At 48.0% G+C, this 18,873-nt stretch overlaps 1 protein-coding gene across 5 annotated transcripts in view; it reads right to left on the reverse strand.

Moving 5' to 3' along the window:
* The window catches only part of SNED1 (sushi, nidogen and EGF like domains 1), a 123,927-nt gene that overhangs the window by 63,006 nt on the left and 42,048 nt on the right, over window positions 1-18,873 (reverse strand). For 4 of the 5 annotated variants that reach the window (XM_073360484.2, XM_073360483.2, XM_073360486.2 and 1 more), the window contains exons 2-4: window positions 13,719-14,006; window positions 4,116-4,256; window positions 1,081-1,243 (exon numbers count right to left, since the gene is read on the reverse strand). In XM_073360484.2, the coding sequence (XP_073216585.2) occupies window positions 1,081-1,243; window positions 4,116-4,256; window positions 13,719-14,006 (592 nt within the window). Of the gene's footprint in view, window positions 1-1,080; window positions 1,244-4,115; window positions 4,257-13,718; window positions 14,007-18,873 lie in introns of those variants that run through there. The other variant, XM_073360487.2, reaches the window with a different exon arrangement.

Consider the following 18,873-nt stretch of genomic DNA (forward strand, 5'->3'; position numbering starts at 1 on the left):
GGGGACATGATCCCAATGGTGACACTGGGGAGAGGGGTCCCTACCACCTAGCGCCTGAGGGTGTGTGACCACCGCCAGAGCAGGATCTGATCCGTAGTGTCACCGCAGCACAGCCAGGGCCTGGGGGGAGGCCTGGGACAGCTGAGGAACAGACTGAACACCCTAGGAACATAGTGGGGACACCCTAGCCCCTATCCTAAGTGACCATAACGAGACTGGGAATTCAGCCTCCCAGGAATCCTGGGCCCAGACTTGTTGGGGTCATGAGGACTCTGCCACACAGGAGGGAGGAAGGGGAGTCCTTGAGGTCAGGCAGGCCTCTGGGTAAAGGAAGTGGGAGTGAGGACTCAGATCCTTTCGCAAGCCGATTCCACCAGGGTAGTGCAGAAGCTAGGAAAGTTCCCCACAATAGCAGGACCAACCCCCCGCTTACATAAGGTATGGTGCAACTCTGAAGTGCAGTAGTTATTGCGATGAATTGGGGGTTCTGCCTGTACTGTCTCTTCCCCAATGCAGAGAGGGCCAATGTGCCAAATGCAGTCCTAGGAGAAGCAGGCACAACTCCATTCATTGCAACAGAGCCCTGCCTTGCTTAAGGGGGTTGAATTTGGCCTGACATCATTAGCCCTTTTCTCATTAAAGATGTAGCCTTATTGTTCTATGGTGCCCCCCTTCAAGGGCGAGAGCAGCCTTCCCATAAGCAAACACAACGAGCCACTCAGCCATGGTATAGGAGGACAACTCCCATTGACCTCGGCAAGAGGTGTATGGCCTTGAACTTGGCTCAGCCAGTGCATGGTACAGTAACCACCTCACTTTGGTTTGCTTTATACTCTGGCCTTATGTCAATGCATCCAGTATTCTGTTGGCCATTTATTTTATTGCAGCCATTCATTGGGCTGGTGGTTTCTAGGATTTCCTCCCACAATACCCTTAGCTCTTTTTCCTGATAAATCCCACTGCATGGCTGCTCTCTTCCCTCTTTTCATGGGCACTGGCATTACCCAGGGAAAGAAAGAAAACCTAGAGAAGGGAGTGAAGAATTGTTTGTTTAAACAAACCTAACTGCTGTCCTCTTACTTGTGTTGTTGCAGCCCCCCACTTGCACCTGGGCATCATCGATTCTGAACACCCAGCGCCCGGGGATACCCACATTTGTAGTCATCTCCACGTCGACGATGTCATCAGTGCGGGATCCAGGAATGTTGAAGTAGCGCTTTCCATCACCGGCATTGAAACCTGCCTAGGAGGACAAGGGCGGAAAGTGAAAACTCTAGTGGGGGGAAGGGAAAGAGACAGGAATGCCTCATTTTCACCATGGTCCAGCACCCTGAGAAGAAGAAATCCACAACGAAATAAAAAAGGGAAGAAGTTGGTTTCTTTGACTGCTATTTATTTCACTATCATCTCACTATTAGCTTATGCTCTGGGGGTGCTGGTCACATGTATACAGGGCCCAGCACAACAAGGCCCTGAAAATAGTGTGGTCTAGTAGTTAAGGCAGTTTTAATCCTGGCTCTACCAATGATCTAGCCACCTGAGTACCATTGTATGCAGGTGGCTAGGCCGTGCTGCCCGCTCTCACTGCTATTTTTAGCATGCTAGCTCCATCAAAGCTAGCGCATGTACATCTACCTGCCTAGAAGTTACACTTCCAGGTGCACTGGAGGCGTATCCCACACATCTGCACAGCACCCAGCACAACAAAGCCCTGATCTCAGCTGGGCCTTCTAGGAACACAAACAACAATGTAAGGAATACACAATCCTGGTTGGTAGGAAGTCCTGCATGGCTGCACACAAAATGGTTATGAATAAAGAGCAGGACACAGAGCCAGTCTACCTACTGATGACAGCTTTAAAAGAAAGGGAATTCAAAGGCCTGCCCACTGAAACACTCCTCCTGCACAGCTCAGCATAGCAGCCTCAGCAAACAGAAGCATTTGCTGTCTTAGCAATCCCCTCACGTTGATGACTCACTTCTTGGAAAAAGCATATGATGTCTATTCTATTTTCATTCTCCTCTGCACCTGGCATTATGTGTGTGCAGACAAATTTTGGACACAAAGAAGTCCGGGGAACAGCTCTGCTAGCAAAGGCCAAGCAGGCTCCTTTGCCATGTGGAGCCCTGCTGTTCCTAAACAGAGCCCAGCTGCTTTGTCTCACTCTGAGTGGCTGCAGCTCACTCTTGCAAACTCACTAACAAACTGCCACTGGGTGAGACTTTTCTGAGACTTCCCTTCTCTTTGGCCAGTGTTAGGGTGGGGTATTCCTGGAACGCTGTCTGCCTTCCAAGGCATGTGGTTACTGCTCTGATAACAGCCATAAAATCCACACTTTTGAATTCTGGGATTTGAAACGTGTCCGTTTCCTTTACACCTGTGATTTCCTGCTTTCTGGAGACTCTCAAATGAGAGCAGGCAACGGGCCAAGGACAGAGCAACTGTGGGAAATTCACACATCCGAGCGGACAGTGGTTTCAAAAAAACAACACCACCCCACCACACAGGGCTGGAATAAAAATACAATGGAAAACGATGCCTGCTGCTACAGCTGCTGGGCTGCTCTTGAAGTCTGAGGTTAAGAAGGAAAGGAATTAAGAGGCATTGGCCAATGTAGATGTAAGCAGTGTCAGGATGAGCTCCACCCTGACATCTGGTGGTGAGGTGTGGCAAGTTGTGGAAAAGAACTTCAGGGGCCGATCTCATTTGCATAGGCACACCCACCACGCCTAGAATGAGACCATAGCTGCCCAAATGGTCACTTTGGCTGCTGTGGGATCCCCAGTGTCTCTGTTATTGGGGCAGAAAGAATAAATTGTTATTACCCTGATTATGGGAACTGTGCTTGGAACTGTACGTGGCCTTTTGTTATGATGGAGGGATTCACCATCAACTAAGTAGCACTCGCTAGGCAAGGGTCATGGGTTCCAACTCTGTGTGAATAGAGAGAGGCTGGGGACAAGTATTAATACTTGGTGGCATGGGCCCCTTGATGAGGGCCTTACATGCTAATTGCACTTCCTCCTCTCTCCACTGTGGAATATCAGAGCTAATTTTGATTTCATTAGAAGTCTAGTTATAGGCTGCTGAGCTCATTTTGGGCTGACAGTGCACCAGCACTGGGGCTCCCCTACTACAAGCTGAATTCACCTAAGAGCTGAAATCACTGAGTGTTGTGTTAAGTAGTGGGAGAGCCTGAAGATATATTGTGGAGCAGTTTGCGGGACGGCTGGAGTGCCTTGCGGACCGGCTGGTGAAGCAGTTCGACGCAGAGCAGTTTGTGGATGGCAGGAGCTGCTTGTGGGCCGTGGAGCTGAGTGAAGGAGTTCGTGGGGCGGCTGGCGGAGCGGAGCACTGCTATGGAGCTATGGGGCGGTCAGCTTCAGATCATGTAAGGTGCCTCTTACCCCCGTCCCATTTCCACCCAGGTTGGGAGGTAAAGCTCCGCAGATAAACTTTCGAACTCTGGGGCTGCCCTGACCAGGGACAGAGACTTTTGGGGCATTGGACTTTTGGGACTTTGGGTGATTTGGGGTTGCTGGACTCAAGAACCAAAGGGAAAAGGGCATGCCCCAATTTGCTTGGGGTGGGTTTTTTTTTGCTCATGGGTTGTGTTACGAATCCTGTTGGTGGTGTTTCCCCAACATAATGCCACATTGTTTCTCTCTGTTATTAAAAGGCTTTTGCTACACTCAGACTATGTGCTTGCGAGAGGGGAAGTATTGCCTCTTGGAGGCGTCCAGCGGGGGTGGTATATATTTGTTCCAGGTCACTGGGTGGGGGCTCGAGCCGGTTTGCATTGTGTTATTCGAATGGATCCCCTAGATATTGAACCCGGCCCTTGTTGCTGCCAACTCTGACGGGCAGAAGGGTTACATAAAGAACTGTGGTTTTGCTATAACAAAGCCCCCTATATGGCTTTAGCATCAACGAGGGAGAGAACACATGGATATTTAAGAACTTCAGAAAAAAAAATCCATCTAAATTTCCTCAGTTGCTTCATGATCCTGGCAAGAAATTAATAATATAGTAAAAGAAATAGCACCAGGAGGCTCTGAAGACTTACGGTGCCAGGCATTGGAAAGGAAGTGGCGTCTGCAATGGCAGAGCTTACCTGTGCTGCGATGCCTCCCAGGCCAGCAAAATCTCCCCCGCTACTGGCATGCATTCCTGTGGTCCAAGTGATAGACTCATAGTTGAAGATGGTAAAGGAGAGTTTACCATCAGTGATGAGGACAATCTGGAAGGTGTTTACCTACAAGAGCAGGAGAAACATCCAGGTTAAGGAAGGAGGAGCTACAGCAGAGGAGGGAGACTGGCAGAGGAAGAAATAGCCGGGAATAGAGAGAAAATAGATTGACCCATTTGGGTCAGCCTGTTTAGTTTGGGAGAACTCATTGGAGAAAGACACTTTGCCTTTAGAAAGGACTAAAGCTAGTGGAATCTATTCAGGTGGAACATTTTGCCATTAGAAAATGGGGTTTTGTTGCACTGAATTTTTTCCATGGGAAAAGATAGATTTCCACAGAATGTTCCATGAAGAAAATCAATGAGATGTTTTGTTTTGTTTTGCGTTGACCTTAAGCATCAAGTCTTCTTGCATTGCTGCTGCAGTGCCTTATCAGAATTGTAGTTCTGGGTCCTTTGTGCCTGCATTCTAACCTATTGACCCTGCTCCCTGGCTGGACAACATCTCCCATGATGCACTGCAGTCTCTGCCTGTGGAATGTCGAAACATTTCATTTCAATTGACATGTTCATTCAATTGAATTGAAACTCTTTGGAACTTTTCATTGTGTAAAAAACTTTGATATTTAGACTTTTTGTCCTGATTTGGGATGAAAACAAATGTTGATTTTTCAACACTCTCCACGGGATAACAATTCGATTTTTCAATCAGCTCTCAGGAATTCAGTGTAAAAAAAACTAAAGAGGAATCCTGGAATGGAGTGTTTTACATGGAAAGGGAGATTAACAATGGGATTATTTAGTCTTGGGAGGAGACTATTAAAAGGGGACATGATCAAAGCATATGAATTTGGGCTTGGGAGGAAAGATAAGGACACCTTTAGGTTCTCTAGGATTTGTGATTCTGAGAATCAAGCCACTTCTTTAGGTACCTAAATTTGGGTTTGGATGCTTAGATCTTGGAATCAAAAACCTAAACATATTGGCCAAGGGTTATTATTAAGTGATGGCTATAAAATAAGGATTACTATAAAAAGAAGTATCTATATGAGGTCATTTGGCAGATCAGAATAAGATGACACAGATCTAAGTTAAGAAGGAAGAATTTAGGATCAGATTTGCAAAAGCCAACATTAATCCTCTGATTAAGATGTGCACAACTCCCAGTGCACGCACTCCTTGTGTAAATCGGAGTTTAGTCAAACTCCAGTCGGCACACCCACTGAAATCTGAGAACACTAGGATTTTCATACCCTTTTGGGGCACACAAAAGGTAGATTTGACAGTTTGGTATTATGTCACAGGGAGGGTATTGAATAGGTGGAACAGATTTGCCGCTGAAGTGAGGAATTATCACTGCAACTAAGGCTATGGCTACACTATGGACCTTACAGCAGCACAGCTGTACTGCTGCAGATGCACTACTGCAAGATCTCCTGTGTAGCTGCTCTATGCTGGCAGGAGAGATCTCTCCCACTAGCATAATTAAACCACCCCCAACCACTGGCGGTAGCTATTTTGGCAGGAGACACTCTCCTACTGACATAGCGCTGTCCACGTTGGTGCTTCTGTCAGTGACACTTATGTTGGTCAAGGGTATTTTTTCACAGCCCTGCCCAACAAAAGTTATGCTGACAAATGTACTAGTGTAGACATAGCCTAAGAGTGAAAACTGGATGACAACATCAAATTGAGTTAAAACAGATGGTGTTTGGTAGTAACCAATCACTCTCTGGGGGGTAGGAGCAGGAATTTTTCATTGGTCAGGATTTTCCCTTCCAATTAGATGGGGAGGGTTTTTTTGTAAACCTTCATTGTCACAATAAGGGTACAGTAAAACATATAACTAATCTAAAGAGGTAGAACCCAGCTGGCTCGGTTGTCACCCAAGTGTTTCAGGAATCACAGGACCATGGCTTGGTTCTGGCCCTCTACAACTAACTATGTCACTGTTGTTTGTGAGACAGAAACAATGACAGAGACAGGCAGAGAGGTTCAGAGATGACACTTGTTTCTTGGGCCAGTGGAGACTAAGAGCACGATGGTATCATTGCAGATAGCTCTGTGGAGTGGCTGGCTAAGGAAGGGGAGACACTAAGCCAGCGGCAGCACTGAGAAACTATGGAGAAAGCTGAATGCATCCCTCTTGGCTTTGCTTGTGATGGGTTGGGGCCTGTTATTTTCCTTGTTGGACCTGTCCTGTAGTAGGTGACTTTTTAAAACTACAATATCAACCTGGGGAAGTGAGGAAACAGATTGACAGAGAGAGAGATGGGTACCCAGAAGTCACCTACGACAGGACAGGCCCAACAAGGAAAATAACAGAATACCACTGGCCATCATGTACAGCCCCCAGCTAAACCCTCTCCAGCACATCATCAACGATCTACAACCTACCCTGGAAAACAATCTCTCACTCTCACAGACCTTGGGAGGCAGGCCAGTCCTCGCTTACAGACAGCTCCCCAACCTGAAGCAAATACTCACCAGCAACTACACACCAAACCACAGAAACTCTAACCCAGGAACCAATCCCTTTAACAAACCCCATTGCCTACTCTGTCCCCATATCTACTCTAGCGACACCGTCAGAGGGCCCAGCCACATCAGCCACACCATCAAGGGCTCATTCACCTGCACATCTACTGTGATATATGCCATCATGTGCCAGCAATGCCCCTCTGCCATGTACATTGGCCAAACCGGACAGTCTTTATGTAAAAGAAAAAATGGACACAAATCAGACATCAGGAATGGTAACATACAAAAGCCAGTAGGAGAACACTTCAATCTCCCTGGACATTCAACAACAGATTTAAAAGTAGCCATACTTAACAAAAAAAAAGAAAAGAAAAACCCTTCAAAAACAGACTTCAAAGAGAAAATGCAGAGCTACAATTAATTTGCAAATTTAACACCATTAATTTGGGCTTGAATAGGGACTGAGAGTGGCTGGCTCACTACAAAAGCAATTTTCCCTCTCTTGGTATTGACACCTACTCATCAATTATTGGGAGTGGACCAAATCCACCCTATTTGAATTGGCTTTGTCAGTACTGGTTCTCCACTTGTAAGGTAACTCCCTTCTCTTCATGTGTCAGTATATTTATGCCTCTATCTGTAATTTTCACTCCATGCATCTGAAGAAGTGGGTTTTATACCCACGAAAGCTTATGCCCAATTAAATCTGTTAGTCTTTAAGGTGCCACCAGACTCCTCGTTGTTTTAATCATTCTTGTGGCTGCAATTCGCCAGTGTCCTTGAATTATGCACCGGACACAGTATTCCAGCACCAGTTGCACAAGATTCCTCCTGTTTATGCATCCCAGGAGCACACTAGCTCTTTTGGCCACAGCATCACACTGGGAGCTCATGTTCAGCTGATTATCCACCACAACCCCCAAATCTTTTTCAGAGCCACTGCTTCCCAGGATAGAACCCTCCATCCCGTACGTGTGGTCTGGATTCTTTGTTCCCAGATATATACAGTTACATTTAGCAGTGTTAAAACACATATTGTTTGCTTGGCCCCACCTTACCAAGTGATCCAGATCTCTCTCAATCAGTGACCTGTCCTCTTCATTATTTATCACCACCCCAATTTCTGTGTCATCTGCAAACTTTATCAGTGAATATTTGATTTTATGTTTTCTTCTAGATCATTGATAAAAATGCTAAACCATGTAGGGCTAAGAACTGATCCACATGGGACTCCACTGGAAACACACCCACTTGATGACAATTTCTTGCTTACAATTACATTTTGAAACCTATCAGTTAGCCACTTTTCAATCCATTTCATGTGTGCCATGTTAATATTATATAGAGAGTTATATATAGTTTTTTAATCAAAATGTCATGTGATGTCAAGTCAAATGCCTTATAGAAGTCTACAGTGTTGTTGTAGCCATGTTGGTTCCAAGATACTGGAGAGAGGGTAGGTGAGGTAATATCTTTGATTGGACCAATGTCTGTTGGTAAGAGAGACAAGCTTTCAAGCTTACACAAAGCTCTTCTTCAAGTCTGGGAAACGTACTCAGAGTGTCACAGCTAAATACTAGATGGAACAGATTGTTTAGCATAAGCATAGGTAGGGTTGCCAGTCCTCTAGCATTGTCCTGAAATCACCAGGAATGAAAGATTAATCTTTAATTAAAGATTATGTCATAGATACTAAGGTCAGAAGGGACCATTATGATCATCTAGTCTGACCTCCTGCACAACGCAGGCCATAGAATCTCACTCACTCACTCCTGAAAAACCTCACCTATGTCTGAGCTATTGAAGTCCTCAAATCGTGGTTTAAAGACTTCAAGGAGCAGAGAATCCTCCAGCAAGTGACCTTTGCCCCATGCTACAGAGGAAGGCGAAAAACCTCCAGGGCCTCTTCCAATCTGCCCTGGAGGAAAATTCCTTCCTGACCCCAAATATGGCGATCAGCTAAACCCTGAGCATATGGGCAAGATTCATGTGATGAAACCTCTAGGAATACATCCAACCAAAATTGGCAACCCTATGCATAGGTAGTGCGTGAATTTTGCATTTGGGGAGGCTGGGCATGAGTGCCAGAAGCTCCCTAGAAGTGTTTGTGTGGGGCCAACCAGTGCAAGAACTGTGGCCCCGCCCCTCACTCTATCCTGGCTACACCCCAAGACACTGCCCCCGTTCTGCGTTTCCCACCCCCTTTCTGCCTCTTCCCCTGAGGCTCCCCCCACTTGCTCCTCTCTGCCCCCTCTCCAGAGGCCCCCCACCCACGCCTCTCCGCCCATAAGACCCCCCCACCTGCTGCTTGCTCCTCTCAACCCCCTTCTGCCTTAAGGGTGAGCAACGGTGGGCGGGAAGAGGGTGGAGAGGAGTGAGCAGCTGGCAGTGGGGCCTCAGGGGAAGAGATGGAACAAAAGTCGGAAGAGGCGGAGTGCAGGCGGGGCATTGTGGGGAAGAGGCACAGCATGGGTGGGGCCACGGGGGAAGAGGCCGAGTGGAAGCAGGGCCTCAGGGTGGAAAGGGGATGGTGCGTAGGTGGGGCCACAGTCCAGGCACTGGTGGCCCCCCCCCCCCCCACTTCTTGGGAGCTTCCGGCTGTGGTGCTCCAAAGGCAGCAGGTGGCGTGCCTCCAAAGGGAGGTGTGCTGCATCTGGCATTTTTTGCCCCATTTGGGGAGGTTTAGCCTCCCCAAGCCTCTTATCCCCACATAGTTAACATATTTCAAGGAATACCATTCAAGGTGAAGTTGCTCGTTAACTCCCCTCCAGTTACAGGGGGAAAAGGAAGTGAGGCAGCTTGGAAGGGGGGGGCTGTTAGTAGGCTACATGCGAATTCATAACTTTGATAGACACTTAAAACCATGGACTGAACAGAGACTGGATTTATGGCTCATTACAACAACCCATTAACAACTCCTCCCACCTGTCTTTCCCCCTTCCTTCCCCCTCTATGAATGGTGGAGCATTAACAGGCCACTGCACTTTGAATGGCCCCTTGAAATATGTGTTAAGTCCTTATGTTAAGCAATCTATTCCACCTTGTATTTAGCTGTGATGATCCTAATACCTTTCCCAGACCTGAAGAGCAGCTCTGTGTGAGCTTGAAAGCTTGTCTCTTTCGCTAACAGAAGCTGGTCCAATAAAACATATGACCTCACTCACCTTGACTCTCTCAAAGAAGTCTAAGCATATTATGTCAACATTTTTACCTTTATCAATCAAACTTGTAATCTCATCAAAAAAAGATATCAAGCTAGTTTAACAGGCTTTGTTTTCCATAAACCTATGTTGATTTGAATTAGTTACATTGCCCTCCTTTAATTCCTTATTATCGAGTCCTGTATCAGCAGCTCCATTGTTTTGCCCGGGATCAATGTCTGGCTGACAGATCTATAATTACCCTGGTAGCCCCATTTATCCTTTTTAAAAATTGACACATCATTAGCTTTCTTCCAGAACTTCCTCAGTACCCCAAGACTTATTGAAAGTCAGCATTAATGGGCCAGCAGGCTCCTCAGACAGCTCTTTTAAAATTCTTGGATGCAAGTTATCTGGATCTGCTAGTTTAAAAATGTCTAACTTTAGTAGCTTCTGTTTAATATCCTCCAGAGATACTAGAGGAAGTGAAAGATCACCATATGATGAGACTATATTATCTGTTTTTCCCCCACATACAGAACAGCAATATTTTTGGATCACTTCTGCCTTTTCTGTATTATTATAGATAATTCTACCATTTCCATCTAGTAATGGAGCAATACCTTTGTCAGGATTCTTTTTGTTCCTAATATATCTTTAAAATGGCTTCTTATTGTCCTTAATGCTGCTGGCCATACGTTTCTCCTCATGTCCCTTTGGTTCCCTTAACAATTTTCTACGTTCCTAACTTCTGATTTATATTTGTTACTATTAACTTCCCTCTTCTTCCAAATCACTGTCTTCACTTCTTCTCTAAATCAGGTTGATTTTTTAACCTAGGTCTTCTTCCTCAATTATGATGTGATTGGAATAACAGAGACTTGGTGGGATAACTCACATAACTGGAGTACTGTCATGGATGGATATAAGCTGTTCAGGAAGGACAGGAAGGGAAGAAAAGGTGGGGGAGTTGCACTGTATGTAAGGGAGCAGTTTGACTGCTCAGAGCTCAAATATGAAACTGCAGAAAAACCTGAGAGTCTCTGGATTAAGTTTAGAAGTGTGAGCAAAAAGGGTGATGTTGTGGTGGGAGTCTACTATAGACCACCAGACCGGGGGATGAGGTGGACGAGGCTTTCTTCCGGCAACTCACAGAAGTTACTAGATCGCACACCCTGGTTCTCATGGGAGACTTCAATCACCCTGATATCTGCTGGGAGAGCAGTACAGCGGTGCACAGGCAATCCAGGAAGTTTTTGGAAAATGTAGGGGACAATTTCCTGGTGCAAGTGCTGGAGGAACCAACTAGGGGCAGAGCTCTTCTTGACCTGCTGCTCACAAACCGGGAAGAATTAGTAGGGGAAGCAAAAGTGGATGAGAACCTGGGAGGCAGTGACCATGAAATGGTCGAGTTCAGGATCCTAACACAAGGAAGAAAGGAGAGCAGCAGAATACAGACCCTGGACTTCAGAAAAGCAGACTTTGACTCCCTCAGGGAACTGATGGGCAAGATCCCCTGGGAGAATAACATGAGGGGGAAAGGAGTCCAGGAGAGCTGGCTGTATTTTAAAGAATCCTTATTGAGGTTACAGGGACAAACCATCCCGATGTGTAGAAAGAATAGTAAATATGGCAGGTGAACAGCTTGGCTTAACAGTGAAATCCTTCCTGATCTTAAAAACAAAAAAGAAGCTTACAAGAAGTGGAAGATTGGACAAATGACCAGGGAAGAGTATAAAAGTATTGCTCGGGCTTGCAGGAGTGAAATCAGGAAGGCCAAATCAGACCTGGAGTTGCAGCTAGCAAGAGATGTTAAGAGTAACAAGAAGGGTTTCTTCAGGTATGTTGGCAACAAGAAGAAAGTCAAGGAAAGTGTGGGCCCCTTACTGAATGAGGGAGGCAACCTAGTGACAGAGGATGTGGAAAAAGCTAATGTACTCAATGCTTTTTTTGCCTCGGTCTTCACGAGCAAGGTCAGTTCCCAGACTACTGCACTGGGCAGCACAGCATGGGGAGGAGGTGACCAGCACTCTGTGGAGAAAAAAGTGGTTCGGGACTATTTAGAAAAGCTGGATGAGCACAAGTCCATGGGGCCGGATGCGCTGCATCCTAGAATGCTAAAGGAGTTGGTGGATGTGATTGCAGAGCCATTGGCCATTATCTTTGAAAACTCATGGCGATCGGGGGGACTGGAAAAAGGCTAATGTAGTGCCCATCTTTAAAAAAGGGAAGAAGGAGGTTCCTGGGAACTACAGACCAGCCAGCCTCACCTCATTTCCTGGAAAAATCATGGAGCAGGTCGTCAAGGAATCAATTCTGAAGCACTTAGAGGAGAGGAAAGTGATCAGGAACAGTCAGCATGGATTCACCAAGGGCAAGTCATGCCTGACTAATCTAATTGCCTTCTATGATGAGATAACTGGTTCTGTGGATGAAGGAAAAGCAGTGGATGTGTTGTTCCTTGACTTTAGCAAAGCTTTTGACACGGTCTCCCACAGTATTCTTGCCAGCAAGTTAAAGAAGTATGGGCTGGATGAATGGACTATAAGGTGGATAGAAAGCTGGCTAGATTGTCGGGCTCAACGGGTAGTGATCAATGGCTCCATGTCTAGTTGGAAGCCGGTATCAAGTGGAGTGCCCCAGGGGTCGGTCCTGTGGCCGGTTTTGTTCAATATCTTCATAAATGATCTGGAGGATGGTGTGGATTGCACCCTCAGCAAGTTTGCAGATGACACTAAACTCGGAGGAGTGGTAGATATGCTGGAGGGTAGGGATAGGATACAGAGGGACCTAGACAAATTGGAGGATTGGGCCAAAACAAATCTGATGAGGTTCAACAAGGACAAGTGCAGAGTCCTGCACTTAGGACGGAAGAATCCAATGCACCGCTACAGAATAGGGACCGAATGGCTCGGCAACAGTTCTGCAGAAAAGGACCTAGGCGTTACAGTGGATGAGAAGTTGGATATGAGTCAACAGTATGCCCTTGTTGCCAAGAAGGCCAATGGCATTTTGGGATGTATAAGTAGGGGCATTGCCAGCAGATCGAGGGACGTGATCGTTCCCCTCTATTCGACATTGGTGAGGCCTCATCTGGAGTACTGTGTCCAGTTTTGGGCCCCACACTACAAGAAGGATGTGGAAACATGGAAAACATCCAGCGGAGTGCAACAAAAATGATTAGGGGACTGGACCACATGACTTATGAGCAGAGGCTGAGGGAACTGGGATTGTTTAGTCTGCAGAAGAGAAGAATGAGGGGGGGATTTGATAGCTGCTTTCAACTACCTGAAAGGGGGTTCCAAAGAGGATGGATCTGGACTGTTCTCAGTGGTAGCTGATGACAGAACAAGGAGTAATGGTCTCAAGTTGCAGTGGGGGAGATTTAGGTTGGATATTAGGAAACACTTTTTCACTAGGAGGGTGCTGAAACACTGGAATGAGTTACCTAGGGAGGTGGTGGAATCTCCTTCCCTAGAAGTTTTTAAGGTCAGGCTTGACAAAGCCCTGGCTGGGATGATTTAGTCGGGGATCGGTCCTGCTTTGAGCAGGGGGTTGGACTAGATGACCTCCTGAGGTCCCTTCCAACCCTGATAGTGTATGATTCTATGATTCGATTGTGGCTTTTTAGGCATGTAGTAAGGTGTTCTTAAATTATTCCAAATTATGACTCACATTCTTCCCATGAAATTTCAGATATAAACTCCCTCATTAATATACACAGTTCCTTTGTTCCTAAGTGCAGCTGTGCAGGTGAGAGGGGTCTGCCTTTGAGTTCTAGACTCTGAGGGGTCTTAGCTAGGTCAAATTTAATTAATTTGGGCAACTCAGAGAGTATAATGTAGGACTCCATACCTTGACCCTTTCCCATCCCATCCTCCACCCAGCATTGAATGCCAACAACTCACTGGAGAAAAGGAACTTCCTCCAAAGAAGGTCACCCGGTGCCAAGTGGCCACAAAAACCCATAGGGCAGAGAACTCCAGGAATTCAGGGAAATACTGTCCAATGTCCTTGGTGGCTCTCTGCAAGATGGTCTGGTCCTTACTTTCCCGGTAATACACTTCGCCTGCCTGTCGGTTATCCACATCAGCCCAGAAAGCTGCTACCACACGCCGGTCTTTGGAGATTGGGAAAGCAACTGGCGTAAACTGGGAAACCTCCTTCAAGAAAGAGATGATTCCATTGTTGTTTACCTGTTAGGGGAAGAAGAAGAATTAGACATGGGAGAAAGAGACAGCCAGTGTGAGAGAGGAAGGATTGCCCAGTGGGTAGGGCACTAGCCTAGGAATTGGGAGACCTGGGTGCAGTTCCCTGCTTTGCCACAGACTTCCTGTGTGATCTTGGGCAAGTCACTTAGCTTATCTGTGCCTCAGTTCTCTGTCTGTACAATGGGGTGTTAGCACTGCCCCGCCTCCCAGGAATGTTGTAAAGATTGTGAGGTGCTCATTACTATGGTAATGAGCCAAAGGGCCTAACATAAATCATTCCCTAAAAGCTGTTGAGTGACTCTTTCATACTTTGACCTTTTGGAGTAGAGAGCTGCCTTCCCTTGCTGTGGCTGACTGAATGGCCTGATGGCTGCAGGGCATGGGCTGGATTCTTATTTGAGAGAGTTTTTTCCATAAACATTTGAGCTTTTCCCCTTCCTGCCCTTTGAAGCACAGACTGCCCCTCACTTAGGTGCTGATGGGCTGCAGATGAAAAACAGCGTGATGAGGCCCTGCCAGGAAATGGCCGCCCCTCCCTGCCACCCCCTCGCTCTGCTGCCCGCCTTGCCCTCGCTGGCTGTGACTGAGGGGCGGGTTGCAGAGCCATAGCCTGGGGGTCTGGGAAGGAGGACAGAACAAACCAGGCTCTGTTCTCTTGCCGGAGATGGGCCAGAGGAAGGAGCAACAGCTGAGAAAACTGCAGCAGCCACAGCAGTTTAAACAAGCAGTGCCCAGTTCACTTGGATCGTTCATGCGTCGCCGGGAGGGAAGGCTTTCACTGGCTTTCACTTCCTCCCTTGAAATAGGCTGGGATTCATCTTGAAGCGTGAGGGGGAGGTTTTCTTTCTCTCCCTGTTCAAGGCTGGCTGCTGGAATGGGGATCTGCCCAGCAGCCGCCGCAGCACTGCGGAGAGCTGCTCAGCCCTTTCACACTCAGAGCCCCACAGACGTTTCAGTGCTGACCTGCTGCACTTGACCCTGCACTCCAGCTCCAGCCCCTCCAGCTGCAGACCTGAACCTCAGACATCTCTGCCATGTCAGAGCTGGGCCTCCTGCTGATCCCTGGCAGTCCTGACCCACACCCGTTAGTCTAGGACTGAGTCCTACAGAGCACTGCATCACGGCACAGCTTTGCCTATACCCCCAAGTGACAGGAGCAAGACCAATCTCATCTCACCTTTGCTGTGAGACCAATCAAATCTTGAGGCTGCTAATAGGAGAGAGCGATGCATTCCCTTTTATCATCAGCCCATCACTCAGCAGTGTTCTGTGCATGACCCAGCAGCAATGCCAGCTGATACCAGTTCCCTCCAGGGTGCTCCAAGGCTGCGCTCAGCTTTCAGCAAGGCCTGCTGGAAGGTCGGATTTGGGCTTTGCTGCCACCAGGTGGAGAGGTTGGTGCATTTGCCTCACCTCCTTCCTGTTCAGCTCTGAATTTCTGGAGCAGACCCATGGCCTCCTCCAAGTCCAAACAGATTCTTCCTGGCAGCCAAAGGGCAAGGAGCAGAGGCATTACAAAGGGGCCGCTCCCTCTCCATCAGTGGCATTGCTTGTACATCTCAGCTCTTTTGGCATCTGCCTCTCCTTTAGTGACAACTGGAGTGTCTGTCACTGAGCCCTGCACCCTCCGCTACCCGACAAGAACCAGAGAACACTTAACAGGGCCAAAGAGTCTCAGGAGGGCAGCGTCCATGGACTCCAGTGGCAATTCCATCAGGGTGTGACCGATGGCAGAACTGGGCCATATGTGTTCTCAGCACACAGAAGGGTGCCGCTTCTGCATGGGAAACCCTCATTATGGCCAAAAGGGAGTTTTGTCTGCACAGGATCTGACCCTGAAATGCAAATACACCTGTGTCCCAAGATATCAGTCAGGAGCTGGAACTACTGGGGGCTCAAATGACACACAATAGTAATCAATCAAATAACCATAACTAGCACTTTCCAGGGGTAGACCCCAACAGTGCCTTACAAGGTGGTCAGTATCACTATCCGCATTTTACAGGTGGGGAAACCCAGGGACATATGGAGAAGGCCCCCAAGCAGGCCAGTTGCAGAGCTAGCAACAGAGCCCAGGGCTCGTTAGTCTCAGTCCATGTCCTAGCCACTAGGCCAAGCTACCTTCCAAAGAGGCAGTACATTTTCCCAGCATATTCCCTCCACCTCATCAAAACCAACCAGCAACCATAACTTCCAGGACAGTCAGGCATGGCTCATGGCTTGATCTTGGCAGCTCACTGTATTCCAAGGTCACTTGCTTTTTTAAGCTGGCCTTTCAAAGAATTAATTAGTGATGGCTAGAGACCAACTCCTGGCCCACGTCAAGCTAGCAGAATAGAGCACAGCACTGCTTTAATGCCGCAAGAGGGGAGAACATGGCCAATGATGCAATGCCTCAAGAGCAGAGACTCACTCCTACATCACGTAATAGGCTTTCCTGCTCCTGGAGTTTAACCCTGGGCAGGCATGGAGGGGTCAAGACTGGGGGTTTGGGTCTTGATCATCCCTGGCTGGAGGGGTGGGGGTGGGAGAGTAGCCAATGGGGGCTCTCTGCTGCACCCCTCCCCAAATGCCCTAGAGGAAAAGGGTGAAGCTTTTGGCTGCCCTGCCTGTCCCTAGGCCACAGGGTTGCAGCTCCATTTCAGGAGAGATGGTCAGGCACCTTGCCCTGCCCCTTTCTCACTGCTTTCCCCAGGGTTATCACCACTGCCCTGATGGGCAGCTGTCCACAGAGCTGTCAGATGGGAGGGTGGAGTTATGCATCACTGCAAAATGGGTGCCTCCCCTTCAGCATAGGGGCAAGCAGCCATGGTGCCCTGCTGGGCCCCAGAGGACCTGAGGGTTCTGGAGGTGCTTGTGTTAGAATCTGTCACTGACAGATGGAAATAACAAGGCTTTATTTAGAATGTGGTCTAGTCCTTTTACATCCCAGGAGGAGATTGGTGTCACATGCCCCAAAGTGCTTTACTGTCCAGAACCCCTCCAGAATAAACCCCTGCAGAACTGGAAACACCATAAATAACTGATCAGGGGGCAAGAATGGGGGCTAGGGTCTTGATCACCCCTGGCTGGGGGGCAGAGTGGCTGCTGTGGGTGTCTTGATGCTAGCCCTGAAAACAGAATCTTCTGGCCCAAATCAGGAAAAAGAATTCCAGCCTGGGACTCAAACTCACAAGAGGATGCCGCCAAAATGCTCCTTCTCCCCCAGCTCATGGGCCACAGGTCCCTATGTTGCAAAGGGCAGGGGGCTGGGGAAAGCTCTTCCTTCGTTTTCCCATTCCAACACACACACTTTCTCAGGACTATCTGCAAGGAGGAGAGGCAGCCCCACTGGGACCAAGTTGGGGAGGGGGTGGCTAATGGAGAGGAGGGGAATTCTTCCCGGGGTGGCACAGCACTCTCAGGTAAGGTCAAATACGGGCAGGGAAATGTTTGCTTCCCTGAGTGAAGGGGCTACAAGTCTGGGAAAGCAGGGAAGGGAGGGTGCTTCCCCCCAAAGGAAGCTTTAAGTAGACAGAGACATGGCTTGGCTCCCACCTCTCCAATGCCTCGGGAGGGGGTGTGGGGGGGAAGAGGGGGGCAGGGAATGGAGGAGAGCACGCTGCACCCTACAAAAGGGCCATTGTTGCAAGTGACTCCTCTTGCCTGCACAACCCTGGGGAAATGCCTGGCTCCTCATGGCCCCAAATACAGACTGTGTCTGCTAGGCCCGACTCAGCCTCAGTCAGCAGGCTGGGCGGGGCCCTGTGAGAGCAGCAGGGGAATGGGATCCAGGCTGGTGCTCTTTGCCTACACGCCGCACAGAGGGACTACAGAGAAAAGCCAAGCAGCTGGTGCATTGCTAATACTCTGTCCAACCCGCCGGTAGAGTTCTGGGGAAAGCACAATATCTGGTTAATGCCCGGGGATAGATCCAGGCGGGAGAGCTTCCCTAAGTATAGGAGAATCCCTGCTAGTGTAGGGCTGACATACTTCCATAACACCCCTTCCAATCCCCTCTGCCATAGGAGGTGTGGTGGGAAGGATCCCCAGCCAGCACAACAGTCCGTAGAGAGCCATTAATAGTTAGTGTGAATTAGAGCAACTCTGAGGCTGCTCTAAGTTATGCTAATGCAAAGGCAGCATACAGCCAGATTTGTCCCCTCACCACCTGGGTTCTGCATGAGCACGGCTCAGCCATACCCAAGTACTGGGCCTTCTCTCCTAGCATACACACATAATGGGGCAGAGTTAAGTTGGTACAGGCAATTTCAATGTTGATATTTCCTGCTACACTTTGCAAATGTAGGACTCTTTCTACACAGGTTTTTAAATTGACTATTTTATATTTTTTCCACACAGGGGTAACTGGGTGGGGTTTAATGGCCTGTGCAGAAGTCAGACTAGATGATGGCTCCCTAATGTGGGGTCTTGGAAGCTATGATTCAACATAGATATCAGCCCCCATTTTCTAATGCAGTTAGTGATTTGGGTGCCTAACAAGAGACACCTAGGAGCCTGATTTCAGAGGAACGTTGCTCTAAGGCATCTCCAGTTGGGCATCCAAAAAATTGCTCACTGTTGTAACAAATTTCAGAGTAGCAGCCGTGTTAGTCTGTATTCGCAGAAAGAAAAGGAGTACTTGTGGCACCTTAGAGATGCACCTTTCGTGATGCATCCGATGAAGTGAACTGTAGCTCATGAAAGCTTATGCTCAAATAAGTTTGTTAGTCTCTAATGTGCCACAAGTCCTCCTTTTCTTTTTGTTGTAACAAACTCCACCATTCTATGTAATGGGAATGCACACAGCCCTTTCCAGTAGCTAGCACAGGCCAAGCAAAGAACAGAATCCCTGCCTCCTTCAGAGACATAA

The sequence above is a fragment of the Lepidochelys kempii genome, chromosome 9 (assembly GCF_965140285.1).
Source record: "Lepidochelys kempii isolate rLepKem1 chromosome 9, rLepKem1.hap1, whole genome shotgun sequence".
NCBI lineage: Eukaryota > Metazoa > Chordata > Testudines > Cheloniidae > Lepidochelys > Lepidochelys kempii.